Raw genomic sequence first — 24,824 nt, forward strand, 5'->3', positions numbered from 1 at the left:
CTTCTCCACAGTTTTGCTTATTCTGTTTTTCAGAATGAATTCTGGGGCTGCAGTCACTTTTCCTTATACTTTATCCTTAATACTAACTTGCTTGGGTTAATTTTTTTAACTTCTTAATTAATGGTCTTTTTTTGTTTCTACTTATAATTGAGGATATCCCATTGTTTTATTCTCAAACGTATAATGATTCGTTTCCTTCAGACATCTAAGACATGAACAAGGATATTATTTACCAAATCCGATTAACATCAAAGGATGCACTTACTATCATGAACATGTTCATGTTGCAGGATGGGGGAAATCACCTCTCAAACTATGGACGTAAAAACATTTTTGGAAATTTAGATTGTATGTGTGATATAGCTTTCAAATCATGGAGGAAGTCACCTTTTCAATCCAAAGCTTTTATTTACAAAATTGATAACTTATTCTGTCTTAATTTCTTTTTAACAAGCGTTTTATTAGATAAGAAAAAGCATAGGGGCGCCTGGATGGCTCAGTAGATTGTGTGCAACTTCAGCCCAGGTCATGATCTAGAGGTTCACGAGTTTGAACCCTGCATCAGGCTCTGTGCTGACAGCTCAGAGCCTGGAGCCTACTTCAGGATTCTGTGTCTCCCTCTCTCTGCCCCTCCCCAGCTCTTGCTCTCTCTCTCTCTCAAAAATAAATAAAAACATTAAAAAAAAAAAAGAAAAATCATAATATTTTATTATGTACTGGCAGATTCATCCTGAAACAACTTTGATCTTCCAAGTGACTAGACATTCCTTTTCTTTGGTGTCGTTACTTAGTCCTTACAAGAATTACACACGATATGTGTCACAAATGCACCATTACAGGAGATTTATCTGTTATTCCTAAAAATTAACTATCTCATGCTCATCATTCTATGTTGACCTGCTGTTTCAAGGTATACCTTGTAGAACCATTTTGATGTAGTCATTTTCTGTAGGGGTAAAAAATCACATAAAGCATTTTTCATGTAAGAATACAGTTTTTAAAGAACATATTTAGAAAGAAAATGTGTAAACAATAAATGGTTTTGTCTTAATGATTAAAATATACTGCAGACATGTTAATATGGTGAATAACTTTGAGGATGGGGATCTATTTTCGCAGAGTTTAGGAGTTGACACTCTTCCTCCTCCTGACCCCAAACCACCCAGAGCTGAATTCAACTACAGTGTGGGTTTTAAGGATTTAAATGGTAAGCAAAATAATTTCTTAAGTAATTTGAAATCATAACAATGACTAACATCTGTACAGAACTATGATTTGAAAACAAAAATGTAAGGAACCTGGACATTTTAAACTCCTGGATTTTGGCTTGTGTTTTATGGTGTTTGGATTAAATTGGGGGGCCAAAAAGATATTTTTGCCTACAATGAAAGGGAATACTATCCTGCATTTATGTAGAGTATCAAAGCTATTTTTTTTAAGTAAAGGGAGTTTCTTCCTAGTACTAAGGCGCAAGAGTAAGAAGCTATAATAGAATAAAAAAATATTAATAAGGAAATGTCCCTTCAAAGATAATAATGAACTATCCATTTCAGAATGATTGATAATATATGTATGGGTGCTTCAAAATATATTTTAATTGATATATAACCAATATGTATTTGCTCTATTTTTTATCTTCCCTGAAATCATCACATTATTTTATTAACAAAAATCTGTCTTCTTATTTAGTACGAAGACAATCTTTAGCCCATGTGCTTTTTAAAACTACAATGAATCTTGTAGTAATTGCTTCCAGTGAGAATTCACTGCAACTCTTGAGAAAGATTTTCCAAAGACATGCAGTACCCACCAAAAAAATGAAAAAGTAATAGAGAAGCCCAGTTACAGAAATCCAGAATTCCAAGTTTTTTTCTGTCACTGGGTTTCTTTGTTTCTGTTATTTTTAGTAATTCTTTGATAAACCTTTAGGTGCCAATGCCTATACCTGGACAAATTATAATAAATTTCTTCTGACTTCTTTTCCCACCTTCTTTTCTGTTTGCCATATAAACTTAACTATTCCTGGCAGTTATTTCCATCATAAGATTGAGTGATGGTAACATTCATGACATTTCAAAAGAAGCAATACACCTTGGTAAACTGTCTGACATTAATAAATAACATATACTTGCACATATGAACAGTGCGGGTTTTTGCCTAATCACACTCACCATGGCTGAGTGCTTTAATCAGTTCAATTAAAAGAATTAATCAATACTGCAGTTATAGACGACTCAACTACTGCTTTCTAAGCACTCAGTACCTAGTATCCAAAAATTACTGAAAATGACAGAAACAAAGAATCCCCACAATAATATAGTATTGTTTAAGTATAGTCACGAGAAACTCATGTCTTTAAGACTAGAAGATAAGACATATCCATGAGGCACAATTTGTGTAGAGGACAAAACCATTAAAAACTACTTATGTATACTGAAAATTAAATTTGTTGGTAATTAGAAAAGAAATAGGCTTTTTACTGTCTTCACTTAAAATGTTGCTAAAATAAGTTAAAAATATTTTGCCCAAAGTCATTCAGAGAGTTAAAGACTTCCGAACAGAACCCATTCAATTCTGTATTGCTCACTTCTGTATTGATATAGTTAAGGTTATGATTTTCTTTAGAAATTGTTAATATGAGAACTGTTATGGGAACTCTGTCCCTAAAATTTTTATAAAGGATTAAAATAATTTGCTCATATGGCAACAGTCACAACATAATTGCTGACATTAGGAAATTATGAATATACTTCATTTGTTCTACATATATTTTCTTTGAAAATTTTTAAATTAATTCAATTTGACGAAGAAGTTATATGCAAAAATGGCTTAGAAGAAAATAAATCCTTTTTACACATTTACTTGAGTCCAAGTGCTATACACTAGAACTATCAGCATGAGTATAATATGCTACTTGGTATTTACTATGATGGTGTTTGGCAATAAATTATTTCACAGAGCTTCACGTTCGTTGCTGAGTAAGCTGCATTTCCTCGTTCCACTTCATCCTGCACGTAGCAGGTGACTCTTCTTCCTCATGAATCCCTTCCATACTGCCCATCCTGTGTTCATTACATTTGCCATCCAGTGAATGCCTGCTCACCAAGCACTCCTCTAACAATGCTCACTGACACCACTCCCCCATAGGCCCCACAGTCTGTCAGCTTTCAGGATCACATGTCCAATCACCGATCACACATGGAAGAAATTCCAGTGAGAACTGTCCTTCCTCACCCTCACTCTGAAAATCCGTGTCCGTGCTTTTTTAAAAGTTAACTCTCAGCTCACCGGCTTATGAAGTATTTACCACTTAACCCAGTTCTTTAAAATTATTTTTTACTTCTCAACCTCCTTAGTGCTTTATTTCCTGCTGATAATCATTAATCACTCTTTCTTTGAATGTGAGAGTTTCCGTAGTTGGATGGTGTGCCTACAGAAGTTCTATCCTTACCACAAGTCTCAAAGCATACTAAACCCCGGTTGATTGGGACCTACTTTCTTCCAAATAGATTTATCATCGGTACTCTGTCTGCTCTCCTAAGGCCTGGGGAAAACTCCCCTTCCATCTGTTTCCAACATCTCCCCTCCCCTACTTTTCTAAAACTCTCAGCTCTTACGCCAGAATATACAAGAATTCCTATTTAGGCAACTAATCATGTGCTTGGATCTGACTTTGTAGCTAATCTGTGAGGGTAGAAAATAAGTTTTTCTCCTTTTATGGGGGGTGGGGGGTGGAGGAGAAATTCAGCTTTGTTGAGGTATAATTGACAAAATTGTAATACATTTAAAGTGTACAGCTGTAAGTGACTCGATATATGTATGCATGTAAAAGAATTTCCTCCGTAGAGTTAATTAACACATCAACAGGGGCGCCTGGATGGCTCAGTCCGTTAAGCGTCTGGCTTTGGCTCAGGTCATGATCTTGCAGTTTGTGAGTTTGAGCCCCACGTTGGGCTCTGTGCTGCCAGCTCAGAGCCTTGAGCCTGCTTCTTTGCCCCTCCCCCCCATACTCTGCCTTTCTCAAAAATGAATAAACATTAAAAAAAAATGAACACATCCATCACCTCACATATTGTTGTTGAGAATATTTAAATTCTACTCTCTCAGCAAATTTCAGTTAAATAACAGTGTTATCAACTATGGTCACCATGTTATACATTGGTTCTGAGACCTTATTCATCTTTATAACTAAAAGTTTGTACTCTTTCGCCAGCCTCTCCCTGTTTCCCACACCTCTGCCCCTGACACCCCGTACCCAAATATCACTCTTAAAAATGACCTTCTTGATGTGGTGTATACACACACACACACACACACACACACACACACACACAATGAAGTATTACTCAGCAATCAAAAAGAATGAAATCTTGCCATTTGTAACTGCATGAATGGAACTAGAGTGCATTATGCTGAGTGCAATTAGTCAGTTGGAGAAAGACAAATATCATATGACTTCACTCATATGAGGACTTTAAGATACAAAACAGGTGAACATAAGGGAAGAGAAGCAAAAATAATATAAAACGGGGAGGGGGACAAAACCTAAGAGACTCTTAAATACAGAGAACAAACAGAGGGCTGCTGGAGGGATTGTGGGATGGGGGGATGGGCTAAATGGGTAAGGGGCATTAAGGAATCTACTCCTGAAATTATTGTTGCACTAGATGCTAACTAACTTGGATGTAAATTGAAACATAAATATTTAATTTAAAAAATGAAAATTCTTTTAAAAATGGCCTTCTTTCTGTTTTCCCAGGTAGAAATTGTTACTTTGATCATTAACGTGGTGATTTTTCCTATCAGAGTCCTTAAATGCGCTGGAAGACCAAGATTTAGATGCTCTCATGGCAGATCTGGTAGCAGACATAAGTGAGGCTGAGCAGAGGACAATCCAGGCACAGAAAGAGCCCTCTCAGAATCAGAATCATCCAGCACCCCTGAACATACCAAATTTCAGCGGTGCAGCCGCTCTTGGTTACGGAGCAAATGTTGCTGTAACTAGTGTTAGCCAGTATGAGGATGATTTACCACCTCCGCCGGCTGATCCCATGTTAGACCTTCCACTGCCGCCACCACCTCCTGAACCTCTCTCTCAGGTAAGTGTGTGGGACAGGGATGGCAGGACTCTTGACCTCTGCTACCCATGGTCTTTGACTTTCTTCAAAATGACAGTTACATTCATAATTACCTAATTTCTGAGATACTTAAACAAGGATACTGAGTACGTTTGTTGCAAAGCCAGAGTCCTCCATAAGAAGACACATTGGTGTGTATAAAGAACATATTGGGGACATATTCAGGAATTATTATAGCTCGGCTTAAGTTTATATTTGTATGCGACACTCCCTGATAGTACTCAACCTTTTAGGGTAATGTTTTATTAACTTGGCATGAACAGTGCAACCAATTTTATATCATGTCTCTGTCTCTGGTGCTTGCCCAGTATGTAAAGAATTGAAAGCATTCCTCACATACTTCTGAATTGAACTAAATGGAATTTTGTTGAATTTGGCTACCCTGTTCAGTAGAGCAAATATATCTATGAGCTATTTGTAATGTCGTAGTTGGGTGGAGTGAGGATTTTTTACTTACAAAAATCAAAGGGCTTTAGGAGCACCTTGGTGGCTTAGTCAGTTGAGCATCCAACTCTTAATTTCAGCTCAGGTCATTATCCCAGGGTTATAGAAGTAAGACCCGCACTGAGCCCACACATTGGGCTCTGCACTGAGTATGGAGTCTGCTTGAGATTCTCTCTTTCCTCTCTCTCTCTCTCTTTCTCCCTCTCTCTCCCTCTCCCTCCCTGTCTCCTCCCTCTCTCTCTCTTTCTGCCCCTCTTCCCCACTCATGTGCTCTATCTCTCTCTCTCTAAAATAAAAAAAATAAAAATAAAGGGCTTCAGGCTCATAAAGTATTTTACTCTCTTTTCTGCCTGCTCACATGTGTTTGTCAGTGTTTTCTTGGTGAATTATAAGTTTAGGTTTGAGTTTGAGTCTTAACTTTTAGAAAACTAAGGACCCCTTTAGGAATCAAATAAAAACTAAGACTCCCAGAAAATGTATGCTGATCCAGAAAAATGTATGTAATCTCAGAGAGTACTCAAATCCCTTGAGATCCACCGGTACATTCCTCAGGTTAGACTCCAGTTTTGAGCCACTCAGAGATTTCTGTGGACTAAATATGTGAAGCTCTTTTAGAGTCCTCATTTTATCTTTGAAGTTACTATTTCTAAGATACAAAGAGTGATTGCATTCTACCTCTTTGGGTTGAACATTTTTGTTATGGTTATTTAAATTCTGAAAATCAAATGTGAAATTCGGTGCCTCCTAACACAGCCTTTTGTCAACATAAAGTAACTAAGACATTAGCCATGGCCCAGGTACTTTCTCACTGCTGTTCTCTAGTGGATGGTGTTGAATGTCTTGCTGTTTTACAGGAAGAAGAAGCAGCCCTAGCCAAGGCTGATAAAATTAAGCTAGCATTGGAAAAACTGAAGGAAGCCAAGGTCAAGAAGGTAAACTATGAATCACTTTTGCATGGGGCAGTTAAGTTAATGACATTTATGCTTAATGGAAAAAAAAAAAAAAAAACTAAAATTTCTAGTGGTGTTTTCCAAATAGGTATAATTTTTTTTTAATTTTAGGACAGATAATTACATAGTTATTCTTTCTGTGACGTGAGTTAGCTCATTTGTAATTGATAAATAGGGATCTATTTAATATAAATGTGGAAGTTTCCAAGTTTCCACCCCCAGGGCTCCCTCCCCTGGAGGCACCCTCTTGTTCTGCTCAGCTGTCATGTAATAGCAAGTGGTGCCACCTTCTGGGCCCACTTAACTGGGTCAGAGCTCCACTTCCATTGGCCTTCCCTTAGTCAGCATTTCCCCAGTTGCTTTTGTACATTGTTCATCACCCCTGAGGCAACCTCCAGCCCCGCTGCCCGCCCTAGATGTCCTGGTTATTTCCTGAGATCTCAAATGTTTTGACTAGTGCTCTGGGTTCAAAGTTGCATGTTTTGAGTGATCTGTCTAATCCTATTCTCCCAGTAAGCCTGCAGTGTTTTCTGCAGACTGTAGGCTTTCCAGGAACACATATATAACATTATCATAGAAACACATGTATTTAACCTCAGTAGAAGTGCATACCTAATAACAGCTAAGTGTTAATGATAGTTGATTTGGTAAGTTAGGAGAAAGATGAAACAATCTTATTTCACTTCCTGAAGCATATGCCATGTCTGAGACCACTTAAGAACTTCTTACTTCTAGCTGGGTAAATTGTTCTTTTCACAGAACATAAGACCTTATATTCCTGCAGTACCTATCAGGGTTCCTTGAATGAAAGTGTTCAATACATGCTGAATAATATTCAGTAAATAGTCCTTGACTATCCCTGGGCCCAGACATTCAAGGTTCATATGTGAAAGTCTTCCCAGATCAGTCTGGCTCCATTCATTCTAAACATGCATGAAATTCTTTATCATTATTCTTCCCAGTTCTCTACATGTGATTAAATTCTGTGTCAGTTATTGGAATCCTACATCCTCAGCTGCCTTGCCCTTCTGTCCCCTTGTACTCATCTCATTAAGCCCTGGCTAAATCCAGCTCTCCTCCTACTCAGTCTGCCCCTCACCAGTGCCTGGGCTTCCCAACAGTGCAGGCACTCTCCCACTAACCTAGGAAACGATTTCTACCTGTTCTCTCCTTTAAAACTTCCAATACCTTCCACATCCACATTCTCTCAGCTAATGATGTTGCTCCCTGTTGCACTGAGAAAATAGCAGGACTCAGAAGGAAGGTTCCATAAGCTCCTGACACATTTATCTTCCTGCCTGCCTGCACCTGTGACATAGAGTCCATAGTTTTTCCTGTAACTGTTGATGAGCTGTCATGTTTCTGAGACCAGCGTCTCATGTGCTCCAGTTCCCATCCTGTCTTCTTGCCCCTCCCATGCTAAAGCCTCCCATGGTGCCCCATCTCACACAAAAAAAGCCCAATCCTGACAGCAGTTGAAAGCCCCTAGATGGTCTGGCTGCCCGCTGTCCCCCACCATTTACCCTGTTCTTGCTACCTGGTCTCACCATTGGTCTTCAGACACTCCAGGAATGCTCTGGCCTCAGGACCTTTGCACTTTACAGTGTCCTACCTCAAAAGCTCTTCCCCAGATACTGGTGGGTTTTCTCTGTTCCTCTCCTAGGTCTGGTCACCTTCTCAGTGAGGCCTTCTGATCTGACATTGCACTCACACATCACCACTACCCCCACCCCTTCCCACTTTCTTTTTCTCTTCTGTGCTCATCACCATCCAGCATACTATCTACTTCTATTTATTGCCTACATCTCCTCCTCACCCCTGCAGAAGTTCCTCCAGGGATTTTTGTGTTTTCTTCACTGACACATCTGCATCCCATAGAACGGTGCTGGGTTTACAGATATACTCCAGTTCAGGCCATGTCTCTTCCTGTGCAGAGTTAAATTCTAGAGGGGGAGTAAGTGTTAGGAGGAAAGTAAAGCAGAAAGAAGTGATGGAGAGTACCTGAGCCACTCCTAGGTGGACCTAGTGATGGGGGAGGCCTCTCTGAGGAGACCCCACTTAAGCAAAGACCTGGGCAGCAAGAAGAGGCCAGCTCCCCCTGCACACAGTTGGGGAGTGTCCTGGGCAAGCTGGGTGGCCATTGTTCAGAGAGCCATTGAGTAGGAGGGAAAGTTGAGGAGGAGTTGAGGTCAGAGAGGCAGGCCAGGCCACACAGCCTCACAGACCCAAGGAAGAGTCTGGAATGTATAAGTGCATTGGGAAGCCATTTGAGGGTTTTTCACCAGGGATAATATCTGGTTTTCAGAGATCATCCTGGATACTTCATGGAAACTGGAAAGGATGACAAGCAGGGTGGCCTGTTCTACAGCCCACATTAGCACAGTGGCTCCCTGTACATAAACGTGGGCCACAGTGGGTCACTAACTTTATCTGTAGGGTAAAAACACAGAAGGAAATGAGTACAAAAAAAATTCACAATTACTTAAACTATTTTAAAACACCAGACTGTTTGTGAAAGGGGGGCCACATTGGCTATATTTTCAGAGGGGAAGTGAAAAGAGAAGTCGATTGTTAGATAAAAAGGTAGGACAGCTAGCTTGCTCAGTCGATTTGCTTCAACTAGAGGTTAAGAGACTGGGAGGAGATAGCAGCTGTTTCCTGCAGGGTATCAGAAAGCCAGAGAACTTCAACCATAATTTAGGTGAGGTGAATTGTAACAGTAAACACAATGTACAACCTGTCTTGATTCAACGAAGATGTCAAACAAAGCCACTCTGTGTACGTTTGAGTTGTACGTTGGTCTGATTTCAGACACTCCAGATACGTTCCTTAAAACAGAAGCCTGTGAGCACAGAACATTAAGAAAATAACAGAGACAAAAATAAAAATATAGAAAGAAAGAAAGAAAGAAAGAAAGAAAGAAAGAAAGAAAGAAAGAAAGAAAGAAAGAAAAGAAAATAACAGAGACACACTTGTACATTACTAACATGACTAAGATGTACTCATACATAGTCTACAACATAGAAATGGAGTCTGAAGTACTCTGTAGTACTCAAGTACTCAAGTACTCTGTAGGGTGTTGACATCATTTTGGATTGCAAATGATGTACATACAGCTTATGTTACAAAGCTTTTGGAACTGGAAATGGGATCAGACTCACTCACTAACTTCATGTGTTTGTTCATTTGCTTTAAAGCTCGGTGACACAGGAGAGCAATTCCATGTGTCAATTTTATCATGGAATCAAAGAAAATGTATATCCTTTTCTTTGTATATGATGTATAGGATCATGTATATGATTCTAGGATATTCTTTTATTTAACAACTTGCAAAAGAAAAAGAAGAAATGATAGAAATCATGAAGTTCTTACTGTAACAGATTAGAAAGGGGAGGTTTTTTTCATTCTTGAATCATTCTATCCTGTATCCAACAGTATAGATATGAAAAGCGCTCTGCTTGCTCAATCACATAACTGGGATCTAGCAATATTACGTGTTAGTGTAGCTACTCTTCAGCTTGTAAATGTGACAGAAGCTGTGAAGAATAGTAAATACAATTTCTTCCTGCTAAAAGTTGCCAGCCTTCTCTTGTTTTTTTTCTTTATTTTCCAAGTTCTGTAATTGTAGACATTCATAACTACATGTGGATTAAATTTAGTTTGCAACTTCTGCCAAAAAAAAATAAAAAAACAAAGTTTCATCACTGTGAAATTATGTGATTCCGTTTTTTTCCCTCTATCTAAAAACAAAACAAAACACAAACATATGTTTTCTTTTCTCAAGAATACCTAAGCAAAAATGAAATGTGGTCAAACATCATTATTTTTTCCATCATGGAGATTAAGTCTTCTAAATTCTAACGTTGGCCGTGTTTTCTTAGGACATGTAGCTACTCCACATCAGTAATTCTCAGCAGAGGGGTACCTGGGTGGCTCCATCAGTTAAGCATTTGACTCTTGATTTTGGCTCAGATCATGATCTCAAGATTCTTGAGTTCAAGCCCCACGCTGGGCTCTGCACTAACAGATTTCTCTCTCTCCCTTTCTCTCTGCCCCTCCCTCGCTTGTATGCATTCTCTCTCACTCTCTCTCTCTCAAAAATAAAGAAATAACCTTAAAAATTATTTACAAAAAAATACTAATAATTTTCAGTAGAGAGCAGTGGGTAGGCCTTCCACAGAAAATAAATCATAATAAAGCCCGCTATTTGAGGATTTTGTGTTTCTGTACAACCCTCCATGCTTCATGCCTCAGGTCAGATGAATGTATCTTTGACTTTGTGGCACTTGGACCTATCGTTTTAAATACATCAAAAGACAAACATACAGGAAAAAAGCAACCTTCCAACAAGACGTTTCTGGGCTACAGGTTTTATAGGTTTTCAAGGGAGAAAAAGTATTCTGCAGACAAACCTGGACTAAAGGTCTAATTTGAATGATCCTATGGAGAGGATACGCACTTTTGCTGCCCTGATGTCTTATGTTTTCACTCTCAGTGTGCAACTGTTGAGAAAAGAAGGCATATGCTAACTTGTGGTTCCTTCGGGCCCCTCACCCAGATTTCTATCTTCACCCATACCCTGGGTTTCTATCAGTAACTCTGCATAACAATCCACAAGATTGTGCTCTTCATCCTGTTCCCTATAGAACGTTTTGGAGATCAGATTAGGTGGAAGTAGGACAGGAGAGGCAGTTTCTCAGGGGCTCAGAACCTAACCCAAACTTTTGGGGAGGGAGAAATGTTACCAAATGTAACGTTTCTCCAGTCCTTCACTTTTTTAATAGTGGTAAGTCTCATCTGTGAATAACCAGTACCGACCCTAGACAAACAGAACAGGCAGAACTTGTCTTTATCTGTTTCACACTTCTCTTTTCAAGTTAGAATAGAAATGTAAGTAAGCAAGAGTGGTACCAGGCAATTCTGGTTAGGGATGTTTCCAGGAATTCTCTGTATAATTCTTATTATACAGAATTCTCTGTATAATGTGTATAGTTGCAGACACCTCAGGCTGATGGTCAGTCGGGGCAGTGTTGTCTGGAAAGGAAAAGGTAACAACATCTGCTTCCGGCATGGCAATCAGAGATAGACTCCAACTTGATTGACTCTCACTAATGCTAATTCCCATGTAATTAGGTAGGATCAGTGATCTTGGTAAAGACTAAAATAAGAACACAGGGCTTTCCAGGAGTTGTAGGAAATCTTCCCCAAACATATGTGTGTAGTAAATTGGGGCTCAGTGGGCACATTTCTGCTGTTCCTTTTGAAGACTGCCTATATAGCACCATCATAATTACTTCATGAATGAATTCTCTTTTATTAAATCAGAATCATGGTCTCTCTGGGGTGGGTGGGGGGGTGGTCGGAATATTTTATAACTTTGACAAGTTGCCTGGGAAAAATCAGTGAAATCCTATGTCCTTATTGAAGATGAGTAAATTCTGCTCCCACCAAACCCTCCAGATTTGGAATGGGATAACTACCAATTTCACTGTGAACTCAGTGCAGCAGAATTTTTTTAAAAAATGGAATGAAAAGTAAATTTGATCATTAATTTGCCTTCATGCCTCCATAATTCATTTTGCTTAATCCACCTCTAATCTCAAAGATACTCAGCTATGACACAGTCTGTAACCCTCCCGTAAGGCCCCTCAGTGGTATTGTGTCGCTATGTACTCTTGACCTTCAAAAGAATTGTAGTTTAACCAACTTCATCTTTTCTGTATCTTAGAACTCTTGGGTTGCATGAAATAGGACTCAACTCCAGCTAAACAAAAGAGAAGAATTTATTATAGATATGCTTTCAAACAAGAAATGCTTCTGGGCTCCTGGATGAACCTCAACAAGTATAGAAAGATATCAGGAGAGCAGGAAGTCAGCACTTCTTTGATCCTGTTTGTTTTCTGTCTGCTTCACCAGAATGCAGGGTCTCTGAAGGCTGGGCAAGGACTTTGTTTATTATGCGTTTTTTTCAGTTTGGGTTTTTTTTGTTTGTTTTGTTGTGTTGGCTTGTGGGTTTTTATTTTTGGTTTGTGAATAGGTTTTTCCATCTCCATATTTTTTGCACCTTAAGCAGTACTAAGCATATGAGTAAGTTCATATTGAGTGGCTTTGCAGGAGACCTTCTTACTTAAATTCACAGAAATAATAACAACTTTGAAACCTTAATCTTCATGGCCTTCTCCAGTTGCTGAAATTTACTAGCTGCCCTGTGGCTTTATCCTCAGCTTGTTGTCAAGGTGCACATGAATGATAACAGCACTAAATCATTGATGGTGGATGAGCGGCAATCAGCCCGGGATGTTCTAGACAACCTTTTTGACAAAACCCATTGTGACTGCAGTGTAGACTGGTGTCTTTATGAAATATACCCAGAACTTCAAATTGGTAAGTCCCATCCTCAGTGTTAGACTGTGCTCCAAAAACCTGTGGGTTTGCTTTTTTATGGGTTTTGGTCTCTTATTAAGAAGAATTTGGTTCAAGACTATCAAGATTTCCCATAAATCACTCCCCTTATGGCAGATTCAGTGCTTGCCTCTTCATTCCTTTGTGGTGAAGAGCCTCAGATTGTAACAAGTAGCCAGACCTTGGGGGATGTAAACACTATTATTGCCCCCGCTGTAGTGGTTCCATAAGAAAGAGAAAGTGGTAGGATGAGACCTCTTACTGCATGCTTAGTAAGTTGAACATATTGTGGGAGGGCCTGGGTATCTGTCAGCTAATGTCTCTTTAGAGTTTGCGTCTTTACACTATAGTGTAGCTCTGCCATACATCAATGTTCATTTCCCCTTCCACCGTCCCCACTCACACTTTGTTTGGTTGAAGAGGCTCAGCTCCAAAGAGCAAAGGACAGTTGGTAGAATTGGAGTAAAAAAAAAAAAAGTGAAAAAGCAATTAAAGAAATACTCTTGTTACTTCTCATTGTTAAAATCACTCAGAACAGTTGTCTCTCTCAGGAGAGCTTGGTGGAATACAGAATTGCCTGACTTCAAAGCTTTCAGTGAATTTTTTTTTTTAATGAATGAAATGGTGTACACTGAAAGAATCTCTTGAGGTATTTTGCAACTCTCTGAGTCAAATAGAGAAATGAAAGCCTTCCTGTATGTTTAGGTTTGGTTCAGATATGCATATGTAGTTTTTAGTGTCTTAGGGGTGATGTTTCAGAGAACATATCACATGTCTCATAGCCTCCTTCAGAGTTGTTTAGCCAATTATTGCTTCATGGTCCTCCTTATGGATAAGATGTTTACCTCCATCTGAGACTGTTTAAAGTAAAAAGTAAAAATGCAGATGAGAAAAAAAATTCAGTGGCTGGCCATTATCACGATATTGTATGGTCGTCTGCCATGTTTTTTTGTGGAAAATAAGTTGAAGACCTGACACTGAAGAAGAAACATAATAGGGGTGTTACAATGTGACATCATGGAAGAATTAGGAATTTCTAAAAACCGATGAGAAGAATGGAGCATTGTATTTAACTCAATACTAGCTTAATTCTCTGTTGGAAACCCTAATGTCTTGGGTTGGAAAGAATGCTTTTTCTTGTTTCATCAGAAAGGATTTTTGAAGACCATGAAAATGTTGTTGAAGTCTTATCAGACTGGACAAGAGACACAGAAAATAAAGTGCTATTTTTGGAGAAAGAGGAAAAATACGCTGTATTTAAAAACCCCCAGGTAAGATAACTTGTATATAGTTAAACCATATAAAATATGGAGGATTTTTTTTAATGTCACCTGTGTACTAGCAAACATCATTCATTGTGTCACAAAATATTGCAAATATATTCCTTTAAAAAACACACACACACACACAATCCAGGGGCACCTGGGTGGCTCAGTCAGTTAAGTGCCAGACGTCAGCTCAGGTTATGATCTCACAGTTTGTGGGTTCGAGCCCTCCATCAGGCTCTGTGCTGACAGCTCAGAGCCTGGAGCCTGCTTTGGATTCTGTGTCTCCCTCCCTCCCTCCCCTTTTCTCTCTCTCTCTCTCTCTCTCTCTCTCTCTCTCTCTCTCTCTCTGTCTCTCTCTCTCTCTCTATCTCAAAAATAACTAAACATTGAAAAAAATAAAGGAATGCCTGTGTGGCTCAGTCAGTTGAGCATCTGACTTCCACTCAGGTCATGATCTCATGGTTCATGAGTTCGAACCCCACATTAGACTCTCTGCTGTCAGCACAGAGGCCTCTTAGATCCTGTCTCCCTCTCTCTCTTCCCCTCACCCCCCTTTCTTAAAAATAAATAAACATTAAAAAACTTAAAAAAAAATTTTTTTGTTACATTTCTTTATTTTTGAGAGGCAGAGAGACAGAGCATGAGTGGGGGAGGGGCAGAGAGAGAGGGAGACAGAATCAGAGGCAGACTCCAGGCTCCAAGCTGTCAGCTCAAAGCCCGACGTGGAGCTCGAACTCATGAACCGTGAGATCATGACCTGAGCTGAAGTCGGATGCCTAACTGACTGAGCCACCCAGGCGCCCCCAAAATTTTTTTCACTTAATAAAAATACACAAACTCAACTCTTAGCTCATACGTAAACTATAATAGGCCCTTAAAGGATTCAGAAAGAATAGAAACCATTTTGTTTTTTTAGACCCAGCATCCAAAGCATATCTGTCTGTTTATTGATCCTCTTCTTCTGTCCTTACTTCAATTTGGCTACATTAATTCAATATACCTTGATGCACTAAGGGTCATGAATGCTTCATGTTTTAAACACTCTTTTTTGTTGTTGCTAATACTTGGTGCTTACTGATGCTGGGATTACTAAAGAGGGCACCTGGAAAATGTACCATTTATTGTGATTTAATTGTATAAACAGTCTACATAATAAAAAGCATTATTCTCCAGGGAGCCTGGGTCGCTCAGTCAGTTAAGCGTCCGACTCTTGATTTCGGCTCAGGTCATGATATCGAGCCCTGCGCTGGGCTCCGTGCTCGGTGTGGATCCTGCTTAAGAGTCTCTCATACTCCCATGCGCTCGTGCGCTCTCTCTCTCTCTCTCTCTCTCTCTCTCTCTCTCTCAAAAAAAAAATTTTTTTTAAAGCATTGTTCTCCATATTTGAAAAAGCTTCCTTCAAGTCATGTGTACAAGGATGTCACAGAAATACAGGCCTTTTCCCACTGTGGCCTCCAGCCGACTGTAATTGCATGAGGGTCATTAAGTCTTTTTTGGAAAGTCAAAGAACATTAAACACAGACAAGATCATTGGGGACATCCAGACACCTTTATATTTTACAGGTTAAAAAAACTAAGTCTCATATCACTAGAGGCAGAAATAGCAGGATACTAGAGCAGCTTTCTTGTGAGAAAATGCTCTTTCCCCGTACTGTGCTTTTTTCTAGAGTCTTCTCTAGGTTTTGTGGTGGTGCACTGACAAGAAAGCAATTAAATACTATTGTCTTTGACAAATATTGAACAATAAAAGTATGGTTGATGCTTGAGCAGCACAGTGTGGGAGGGACGTTAGGGGCACCGACCCCCTATGCAGTTGGAAATCTGTGTATAACTTTTCACTCCCCAAAAACTTAATTACTGATAGCCTGCTGTTGACTGGGAAGCCTTACCAATAACATAAACAGTCAATTAACACATATTTTGCATATTAGATGTACTATTCAGTGTGTTCTGACAATAAGCTATGGAAAAAATATTAAGGAAAAAATCATAAGGGAAAGAAAATACAGTACTGTACTATATCCCCCCCCCCCAACCCCGCCAAAAAAAATCCGTATATAAATGGATCCATGCAGTTCAAACCTGAGTTGTTCAGGGATCAACTACAAAGTTTTCAAATTGTAACTACCTTCAATGGAATGTTTTAATGCCTGTATTAGTTAGGGTACCATCTTAGCTTCTGTGACAAAGAGACTCCCTAGATCAGTGGTTCAAACCAGCTAGAAGCTTTATTCTTTCTCACGTACCAGTGCAGACATAGGTCGGTAGATTTAGTAGGAGGCTGTGCCATTCTCAACAATAGCTTCTATCTCTGAGCCCAAGGCAGCTTTTCCACCTGGCCATTTCCCAGTTCTTAGGGAGGGAATAAAGAGCCAGGGAACTGCACAACCACACTTCTTACTGGAAGGACCTGGAAATGGCACTTTTACTTCTGCTTCCATCGCATTGGCCAGAACTTAGTTACAGGGGATTTTGAGCTACACAAGAAACTGACAAGTACAGTCTGTTTGAACAACGATACACATAACTAAAATTGGGAGTTGTATTCAGAGTCACCACTTTGCACAATTCCTCCACAAAGAAGTTTTCACATTGAGTCTTTAAAAATGGTGCCCAGCGCTGTGTAACATGACTATAATATTGTATAACCAAGAGGAGAAAGGAGAGAATAAGTATAGGCGGATATCTGCAGCTTGCCATGGCATCTAATGAATCAGTGCACAAAACATAACTACATGCTGTGAATTTTTACAAAGTGCACATCCCATTTAACTACCACCCACATCAAAATGTAGAGCATGAGTGATACACCAGCAGACTCGCTTATGTCCCTTTCCAGCCATTGACCCCCATTACAAGAATAATCATGATTCTGACCTCTCTGGCCTCGGTTTTTCATGCTTTTTAACTTTGTATAAAATGGAATCATATCATAGTACTCTTTGGTGTTTACCTTCATTCCTTTTGTTGCATATGGCAGAACATGGCTTGTTCTTTTTCTTTGCCGTTTGGTATTCCACTGTGCATTTGTACCAAAATAAGTTTTTTTTTTTTTTTTTTTAATATGAAATTTATTGACAAATTAGTTTCCATACAACACCCAGTGCTCATCCCAAAAGGTGCCCTCCTCAATACCCATCACCCACCCTCTCCTCCCTCCCACCCCCCATCAACCCTCAGTTTGTTCTCAGTTTTTAAGAGTCTCTTATACTTTGGCTCTCTCCCACTCTAACCTGTTTTTTTTTTCCTTCCCCTCCCCCATGGGTTCCTGTTAAATTCTCAGGGTCCACATAAGAGTGAAACCATATGGTATCTGTCTTTCTCTGTATGGCTTATTTCACTTAGCATCACACTCTCCAGTTCCATCCACGTTGCTACAAAAGGCCATATTTCATTTTTTCTCATTGCCACGTAATATTCCATTGTGTATATAAACCACAATTTCTTTATCCATTCATCAGTTGATGGACATTTAGGCTCTTTCCATAATTTGGCTATTGTTGAGAGTGCTGCTATGAACATTGGGGTACAAGTGGCCCTATGCATCAGTACTCCTGTATCCCTTGGATAAATTCCTAGCAGTGCTATTGCTGGGTCATAGGGTAGGTCTATTTTTAATTTTCTGAGGAACCTCCACACTGCTTTCCAGAGCGGCTGCACCAATTTGCATTCCCACCAACAGTGCAAGAGGGTTCCCGTTTCTCCACATCCTCTCCAGCATCTAGAGTCTCCTGATTTGTTCATTTTGGCCACTCTGACTGGCGTGAGGTGATACCTGAGTGTGGTTTTGATTTGTATTTCCCTGATAAGGAGCGACGCTGAACATCTTTTCATGTGCCTGTTGGCCATCCGGATGTCTTCTTTAGAGAAGTGTCTATTCATGTTTTCTGCCCATTTCTTCACTGGGTTATTTGTTTTTCGGGTGTGGAGTTTGGTGAGCTCTTTATAGATTTTGGATACTAGCCCTTTGTCCGATATGTCATTTGCGAATATCTTTTCCCATTCCGTTGGTTGCCTTTTAGTTTTGTTGGTTGTTTCCTTTGCTGTGCAGAAGCTTTTTATCTTCATAAGGTCCCAGTAATTCACTTTTGCTTTTAATTCCCTTGCCTTTGGGGATGTGTCGAGTAAGAGATTGCTACGGCTGAGGTCAGAGAGGTCTTTTCCTGCTTTCTCCTCTAAGGTTTTGATGGTTTCCTGTCTCACATTTAGGTCCTTTATCCATTTTGAGTTTATTTTTGTGAATGGTGTGAGAAAGTGGTCTAGTTTCAACCTTCTGCATGTTGCTGTCCAGTTCTCCCAGCACCATTTGTTAAAGAGGCTGTCTTTTTTCCATTGGATGTTCTTTCCTGCTTTGTCAAAGATGAGTTGGCCATACGTTTGTGGGTCTAGTTCTGGGGTTTCTATTCTATTCCATTGGTCTATGTGTCTGTTTCTGTGCCAATACCATGCTGTCTTGATGATGACAGCTTTGTAGTAGAGGCTAAAGTCTGGGATTGTGATGCCTCCTGCTTTGGTCTTCTTCTTCAAAATTCCTTTGGCTATTCGGGGCCTTTTGTGGTTCCATATGAATTTTAGGATTGCTTGTTCTAGTTTCGAGAAGAATGCTGGTGCAATTTTGATTGGGATTGCATTGAATGTGTAGATAGCTTTGGGTAGTATTGACATTTTGACAATATTTATTTTTCCAATCCATGAGCAGGGAATGTCTTTCCATTTCTTTAAATCTTCTTCAATTTCCTTCATAAGCTTTCTATAGTTTTCAGCATACAGATCCTTTACATCTTTGGTTAGATTTATTCCTAGGTATTTTATGCTTCTTGGTGCAATTGTGAATGGGATCAGTTTCTTTATTTGTCTTTCTGTTGCTTCATTGTTAGTGTATAAGAATGCAACTGATTTCTGTACATTGATTTTGTATCCTGCAACTTTGCTGAATTCCTGTATCAGTTCTAGTAGACTTTTGGTGGAGTCTATCGGATTTTCCATGTATAATATCATGTCATCTGCAAAAAGCGAAAGCTTGACTTCGTCTTTGCCAATTTTGATGCCTTTGATTTCCTTTTGTTGTCTGATTGCTGATGCTAGAACTTCCAGCACTATGTTAAACAGCAGCGGTGAGAGTGGGCATCCTTGTCGTGTTCCTGATCTCAGGGAAAAAGCTCTCAGTTTTTCCCCGTTGAGGATGATGTTAGCTGTGGGCTTTTCATAGATGGCTTTTATGATCTTTAAGTATGTTCCTTCTATCCCGACTTTCTCAAGGGTTTTTATTAAGAAAGGGTGCTGGATTTTGTCAAAGGCCTTTTCTGCATCGATTGACAGGATCATATGGTTCTTCTCTTTTTTTTTGTTAATGTGATGTATCACGTTGATTGATTTGCGAATGTTGAACCAGCCCTGCATCCCAGGAATGAATCCCACTTGATCATGGTGAATAATTCTTTTTATATGCCGTTGAATTCGATTTGCTAGTATCTTATTGAGAATTTTTGCATCCATATTCATCAGGGATATTGGCCTGTAGTTCTCTTTTTTTACTGGGTCTCTGTCAGGTTTAGGAATCAAAGTAATACTGGCTTCATAGAATGAGTCTGGAAGTTTTCCTTCCCTTTCTATTTCTTGGAATAGCTTGAGAAGGATAGGTATTATCTCTGCTTTAAACGTCTGGTAGAACTCCCCTGGGAAGCCATCTGGTCCTGGACTCTTATTTGTTGGGAGATTTTTGATAACCGATTCAATTTCTTCACTGGTTATGGGTCTGTTCAAGCTTTCTATTTCCTCCTGATTGAGTTTTGGAAGAGTGTGGGTGTTCAGGAATTTGTCCATTTCTTCCAGGTTGTCCAGTTTGTTGGCATATAATTTTTCATAGTATTCCCTGATAATTGTTTGTATCTCTGAGGGATTGGTTGTAATAATTCCATTTTCATTCATGATTTTATCTATTTGGGTCATCTCCCTTTTCTTTTTGAGAAGCCTGGCTAGAGGTTTGTCAATTTTGTTTATTTTTTCAAAAAACCAACTCTTGGTTTCGTTGATCTGCTCTACAGTTTTTTTAGATTCTATATTGTTTATTTCTGCTCTGATCTTTATTATTTCTCTTCTTCTGCTGGGTTTAGGCTGCCTTTGCTGTTCTGCTTCTAGTTCCTTCAGGTGTGCTGTTAGATTTTGTATTTGGGATTTTTCTTGTTTCTTGAGATAGGCCTGGATTGCAATGTATTTTCCTCTCAGGACTGCCTTCGCTGCGTCCCAAAGCGTTTGGATTGTTGTATTTTCATTTTCGTTTGTTTCCATATATTTTTTAATTTCTTCTCTAATTGCCTGGTTGACCCACTCATTCGTTAGTAGGGTGTTCTTTAACCTCCATGCCTTTGGAGGTTTTCCAGACTTTTTCCTGTGGTTGATTTCAAGCTTCATAGCATTGTGGTCTGAAAGTATGCATGGTATAATTTCAATTCTTGTAAACTTATGAAGGGCTGTTTTGTGACCCAGTATGTGATCTATCTTGGAGAATGTTCCATGTGCACTCGAGAAGAAAGTATATTCTGTTGCTTTGGGATGCAGCGTTCTAAATATATCTGTCAAGTCCATCTGATCCAATGTCTCATTCAGGGCCCTTGTTTCTTTATTGATCGTGTGTCTAGATGATCTGTCCATTTCTGTAAGTGGGGTGTTAAAGTCCCCTGCAATTACCACATTCTTATCAATAAGATTGCTTATGTTTATGAGTAATTGTTTTATATATTTGGGGGCTCCGGTATTCGGCGCATAGACATTTATAATTGTTAGCTCTTCCTGATGGATAGACCCTGTAACTATTATATAATGTCCTTCTTCATCTCTTGTTACAGCCTTTAATTTAAAGTCTAGTTTGTCTGATATAAGTATGGCTACTCCAGCTTTCTTTTGGCTTCCAGTCGCATGATAAATAGTTCTCCATCCCCTCACTCTCAATCTAAAGGTGTCCTCAGGTCTAAAATGAGTCTCTTGTAGACAGCAAATAGATGGGTCTTGTTTTTTTATCCATTCTGATACCCTATGTCTTTTGGTTGGTGCATTTAATCCATTTACATTCAGTGTTATTATAGAAAGATACGGGTTGAGAGTCATTGTGATGTCTGTATGATTTATGCTTGTAGTGATGTCTCTGGGACTTTGTCTCACAGGGTCCCCCTTAGGATCTCTTGTAGGGCTGGTTTAGTGGTGACAAATTCCTTCAGTTTTTGTTTGTTTGGGAAAACCTTTATCTCTCCTTCTATTCTAAATGACAGACTTGCTGGGTAAAGGATTCTCGGCTGCATATTTTTTCTGTCTAGCACCCTGAAAATCTCGTGCCAATTCTTTCTGGCCTGCCAAGTTTCAAAAGAGAGATCAGTCACGAGTCTTATAGGTCTCCCTTTATATGTGAGGGCACGTTTACCCCTTGCTGCTTTCAGAATTTTCTCTTTATCCTTGTATTTTGCCAGTTTCACTATGATATGTCGTGCAGAAGATCGATTCAAGTTACGTCTGAAGGGAGTTCTCTGTGCCTCTTGGATTTCAATGCCTTTTTCCTTCCCCAGTTCAGGGAAGTTCTCAGCTATTATTTCTTCAAGTACCCCTTCAGCACCTTTCCCTCTCTCTTCCTCCTCTGGGATACCAATTATGCGTATATTATTTCTTTTTAGTGTATCACTTAGTTCTCTAATTTTCCCCTCATACTCCTGGATTTTTTTATCTCTCTTTTTCTCAGCTTCCTCTTTTTCCATAACTTTATCCTCTAGTTCACCTATTCTCTCCTCTGCCTCTTCAAGCCGAGCTGTGGTGGTTTCCATTTTGTTATGCATTTCGTTTAAAGCGTTTTTCAGCTCCTCGTGACTGTTCCTTAGTCCCTTGATCTCTGTAGCAAGAGATTCTCTGCTGTCCTGTATACTGTTTTCAAGCCCAGTGATTAATTTTATGACTATTATTCTAAATTCACTTTCTGTTAAATTATTTAAATCCTTTTTGATCAGTTCATTAGCTGTTGTTATTTCCTGGAGATTCTTCTGAGGGGAATTCTTCCGCTTGGTCATTTTGGATAGTCCCTGGCGTGGTGAGGACCTGCAGGGCACTTCCCCTGTGTTGTGGTGTATAACTGGAGTTGGTGGGCGGGGCCGCAGTCAGACCTGATGTCTGCCCCCAGCCCACCGCTGGGGCCACAGTCAGACTGGTGTGTGCCTTCTCTTCCCCTCTCCTAGGGGCGGGATTCACTGTGGGGTGGTGTGGCCCGTCTGGGCTACTTGCACACTGCCAGGCTTGTGATGCTGGGGATCTGGCGTATTAGCTGGGGTGGGTAGGCAAGGTGCACGGGGGTAGGAGGGGCAGGCTTAGATCGCTTCTCCTTAGGTGATCCTCTTCAGGAGGGGCCCTGTGGCAGCGGGAGGGAGTCAGATCCGCTGCCGGAGGTTTGGCTCCGCAGAAGCACAGAGTTGGGTGTTTGCGCGGAGCGAGCAAGTTCCCTGGCAGGAACTGGTTCTCTTTGGGATTTTGGCTGGGGGATGGGCGGGGGAGATGGCGCTGGCGAGCGCCTTTGTTCCCCACCAAGCTGAGCTCTGTCGTCAGGGGGCTCAGCAGCTCTCCCTCCCTTTGTCCTCCAGCCTTCCCGCTTTCCAAGCAGAGCTGTTAACTTATGACCTCCCAGACGCTAAGTCGCGCTTGTTGTGGGAACACAGTCCGTCAGGCCCCTCCGCTTTTGCCAGCCAGACTCGGGGGCTCTGCTTGGCCGGCGAGCCGCCCCTCCGCCCCGGCTCCCTCCCGCCAGTCCGTGGAGCGCGCACCGCCACGCCGCCCTTCCTACCCTCTTCCGTGGGCCTCTCGTCTGCGTTTGGCTCCGGCGACTCCGTTCTGCTAATCCTCTGGCGGTTTTCTGGGTTATTTAGGCAGGTGTAGGTGGAATCTAAGTGATCAGCAGGACGCGCGGTGAGCCCAGCGTCCTCCTAAGCCGCCATCTTGCCGCTTCTCTCCAAAATAAGTTTATCTGTTGTATTACTGATGGACATTTGATTTGTTCCTAGTTTGGGGCTTTAACAAGTAATGCTGTTGACAACACTCTTGTACCTGTATTTTGTTGAACATATGGAGACTTTTTTCTTGTGTAATACATACAAGTACAATTGTTAGCTCATAGTTTCTGCACATATTTAGCTTTAGGAGATACTGCCAAGCAGTTTTTCAAAGAGATTGTATGATTTGCCTCCATTAGTATTGTATGAGAATTACCGTTATTCCAGATCCTTGCCAGCCCTTGGTGCTGCCATTTAAAAAAAACTTTTTTAGCTGTTCTATGTGGGTGTGTTGTGGTATCTCCTATGGTTTTAAGTCAAATTTTCTATTGCCAAAGGCTTGAGTACCTTTTCAAATGTTTATTATCGATTTTTGTGAAGTGCCTGTTCAGGTCCTCTGCCATGATTCTCAGCCTCTTACCAGAGGGGAAATGTGGCTCTCAGAATATCTCAGCATCAATTTGTGGTTCCTTTATCTCTTGGATCTTGGCCCCTTACGTCCTGGTTGCCCCCACAGCTCTCCAAAACCTTCACACAGTTGTTGTTTTTTTAATCCAGATTTTCAAGCTGTTCTTTTGAAGCTTTGGTCTAACTACAAGCTACTGTATCATAGGAGGAGGCAGAAATCCTCCTGCTGAATTCTTCTGGATAATAATCTGTTCTTTAAAACCAAGTAAATAGATTCTTCTAATTTGCAATCACATTTAAAGACCACAATGGAAGTGGAAACATTTTTTAAGTTGCTGATATTAAGTATTTCCATTTTCTCAGTGTTTGGTTGGATAATATATCTTCTGTTCAGTACTCCATGTGAATAGCTACTTCAGCGTGCTGAACTTAGGGCTCTTTCTTGTTCCTGAAGTAGACTGTGACCATTCCCACATTGATGTCATGGCTCCTAAAAGGGAAGCTTTGTAATTTTGAAATACCCACAGTCCCTTTGTAAAAGCTGTATGCTGAGACCCTTTGATAGTTTTTAACAGAAACATTTTTTTTAAGTTTACACAAAAAGAATAACAAATCCTAGAGAAAAGTATTTCCAGAGTAAGTTTCTTAAAGAAATACAACCTGGAAATTCTTTTGTTTAATTGCCTTACATTTTTTCCCGAAGCAGTGTCTCAAATCAGTTAATTCAAAAATCCAAATACATCCTGTATTTCATTTGGGTTGTTAATTCTTTTTCAAATGTAATTGTCAACATTTGTATGTAGTAGTGAATCCCAGAACAGAGTAGTGAGTAACTGATACCTGCTTCCATTCCCTAGTCAGGACTGTCTATACTTGTGGGCCTGCAGGTTTGATCATCCTGCCCAGCCAGCTTATGGTGCTGTTTAGGAACTATTTCAAGAGTTAGACACTGTGCGTGAAGAACTAGATTTAACCAGAAATTATAAAAGGAAAAGACTGAGACTCTGAACAACTTATTTGTTCTTCTCAAAAGGTTTCAAAACATTGAATGTCTCTCCACTGTTGACTTATATGGTGAACCTTTACTGGAATGCACTCCGTTTACTTGGCTTTAGCAAATGTTGTGGAGTATCTGTTTACATGTTTAATCTGTGCTATCTGTGGAAGACACAAAAGCAAAGATAATCTTTGCCTCAG

At 40.0% G+C, this 24,824-nt stretch overlaps 1 protein-coding gene across 2 annotated transcripts in view; it reads left to right on the plus strand.

Moving 5' to 3' along the window:
• Positions 1-24,824, plus strand: part of APBB1IP (amyloid beta precursor protein binding family B member 1 interacting protein) — a 105,254-nt gene that overhangs the window by 42,357 nt on the left and 38,073 nt on the right. For both annotated transcript variants that reach the window (XM_023256458.2, XM_003988174.5), the window contains exons 3-7: positions 1,120-1,207; positions 4,807-5,099; positions 6,437-6,514; positions 12,757-12,916; positions 14,084-14,205. In XM_023256458.2, the coding sequence (XP_023112226.2) occupies positions 1,120-1,207; positions 4,807-5,099; positions 6,437-6,514; positions 12,757-12,916; positions 14,084-14,205 (741 nt within the window). The remainder of the gene's footprint in view (positions 1-1,119; positions 1,208-4,806; positions 5,100-6,436; positions 6,515-12,756; positions 12,917-14,083; positions 14,206-24,824) is intronic.

Source organism: Felis catus, chromosome B4 (assembly GCF_018350175.1).
Source record: "Felis catus isolate Fca126 chromosome B4, F.catus_Fca126_mat1.0, whole genome shotgun sequence".
NCBI lineage: Eukaryota > Metazoa > Chordata > Mammalia > Carnivora > Felidae > Felis > Felis catus.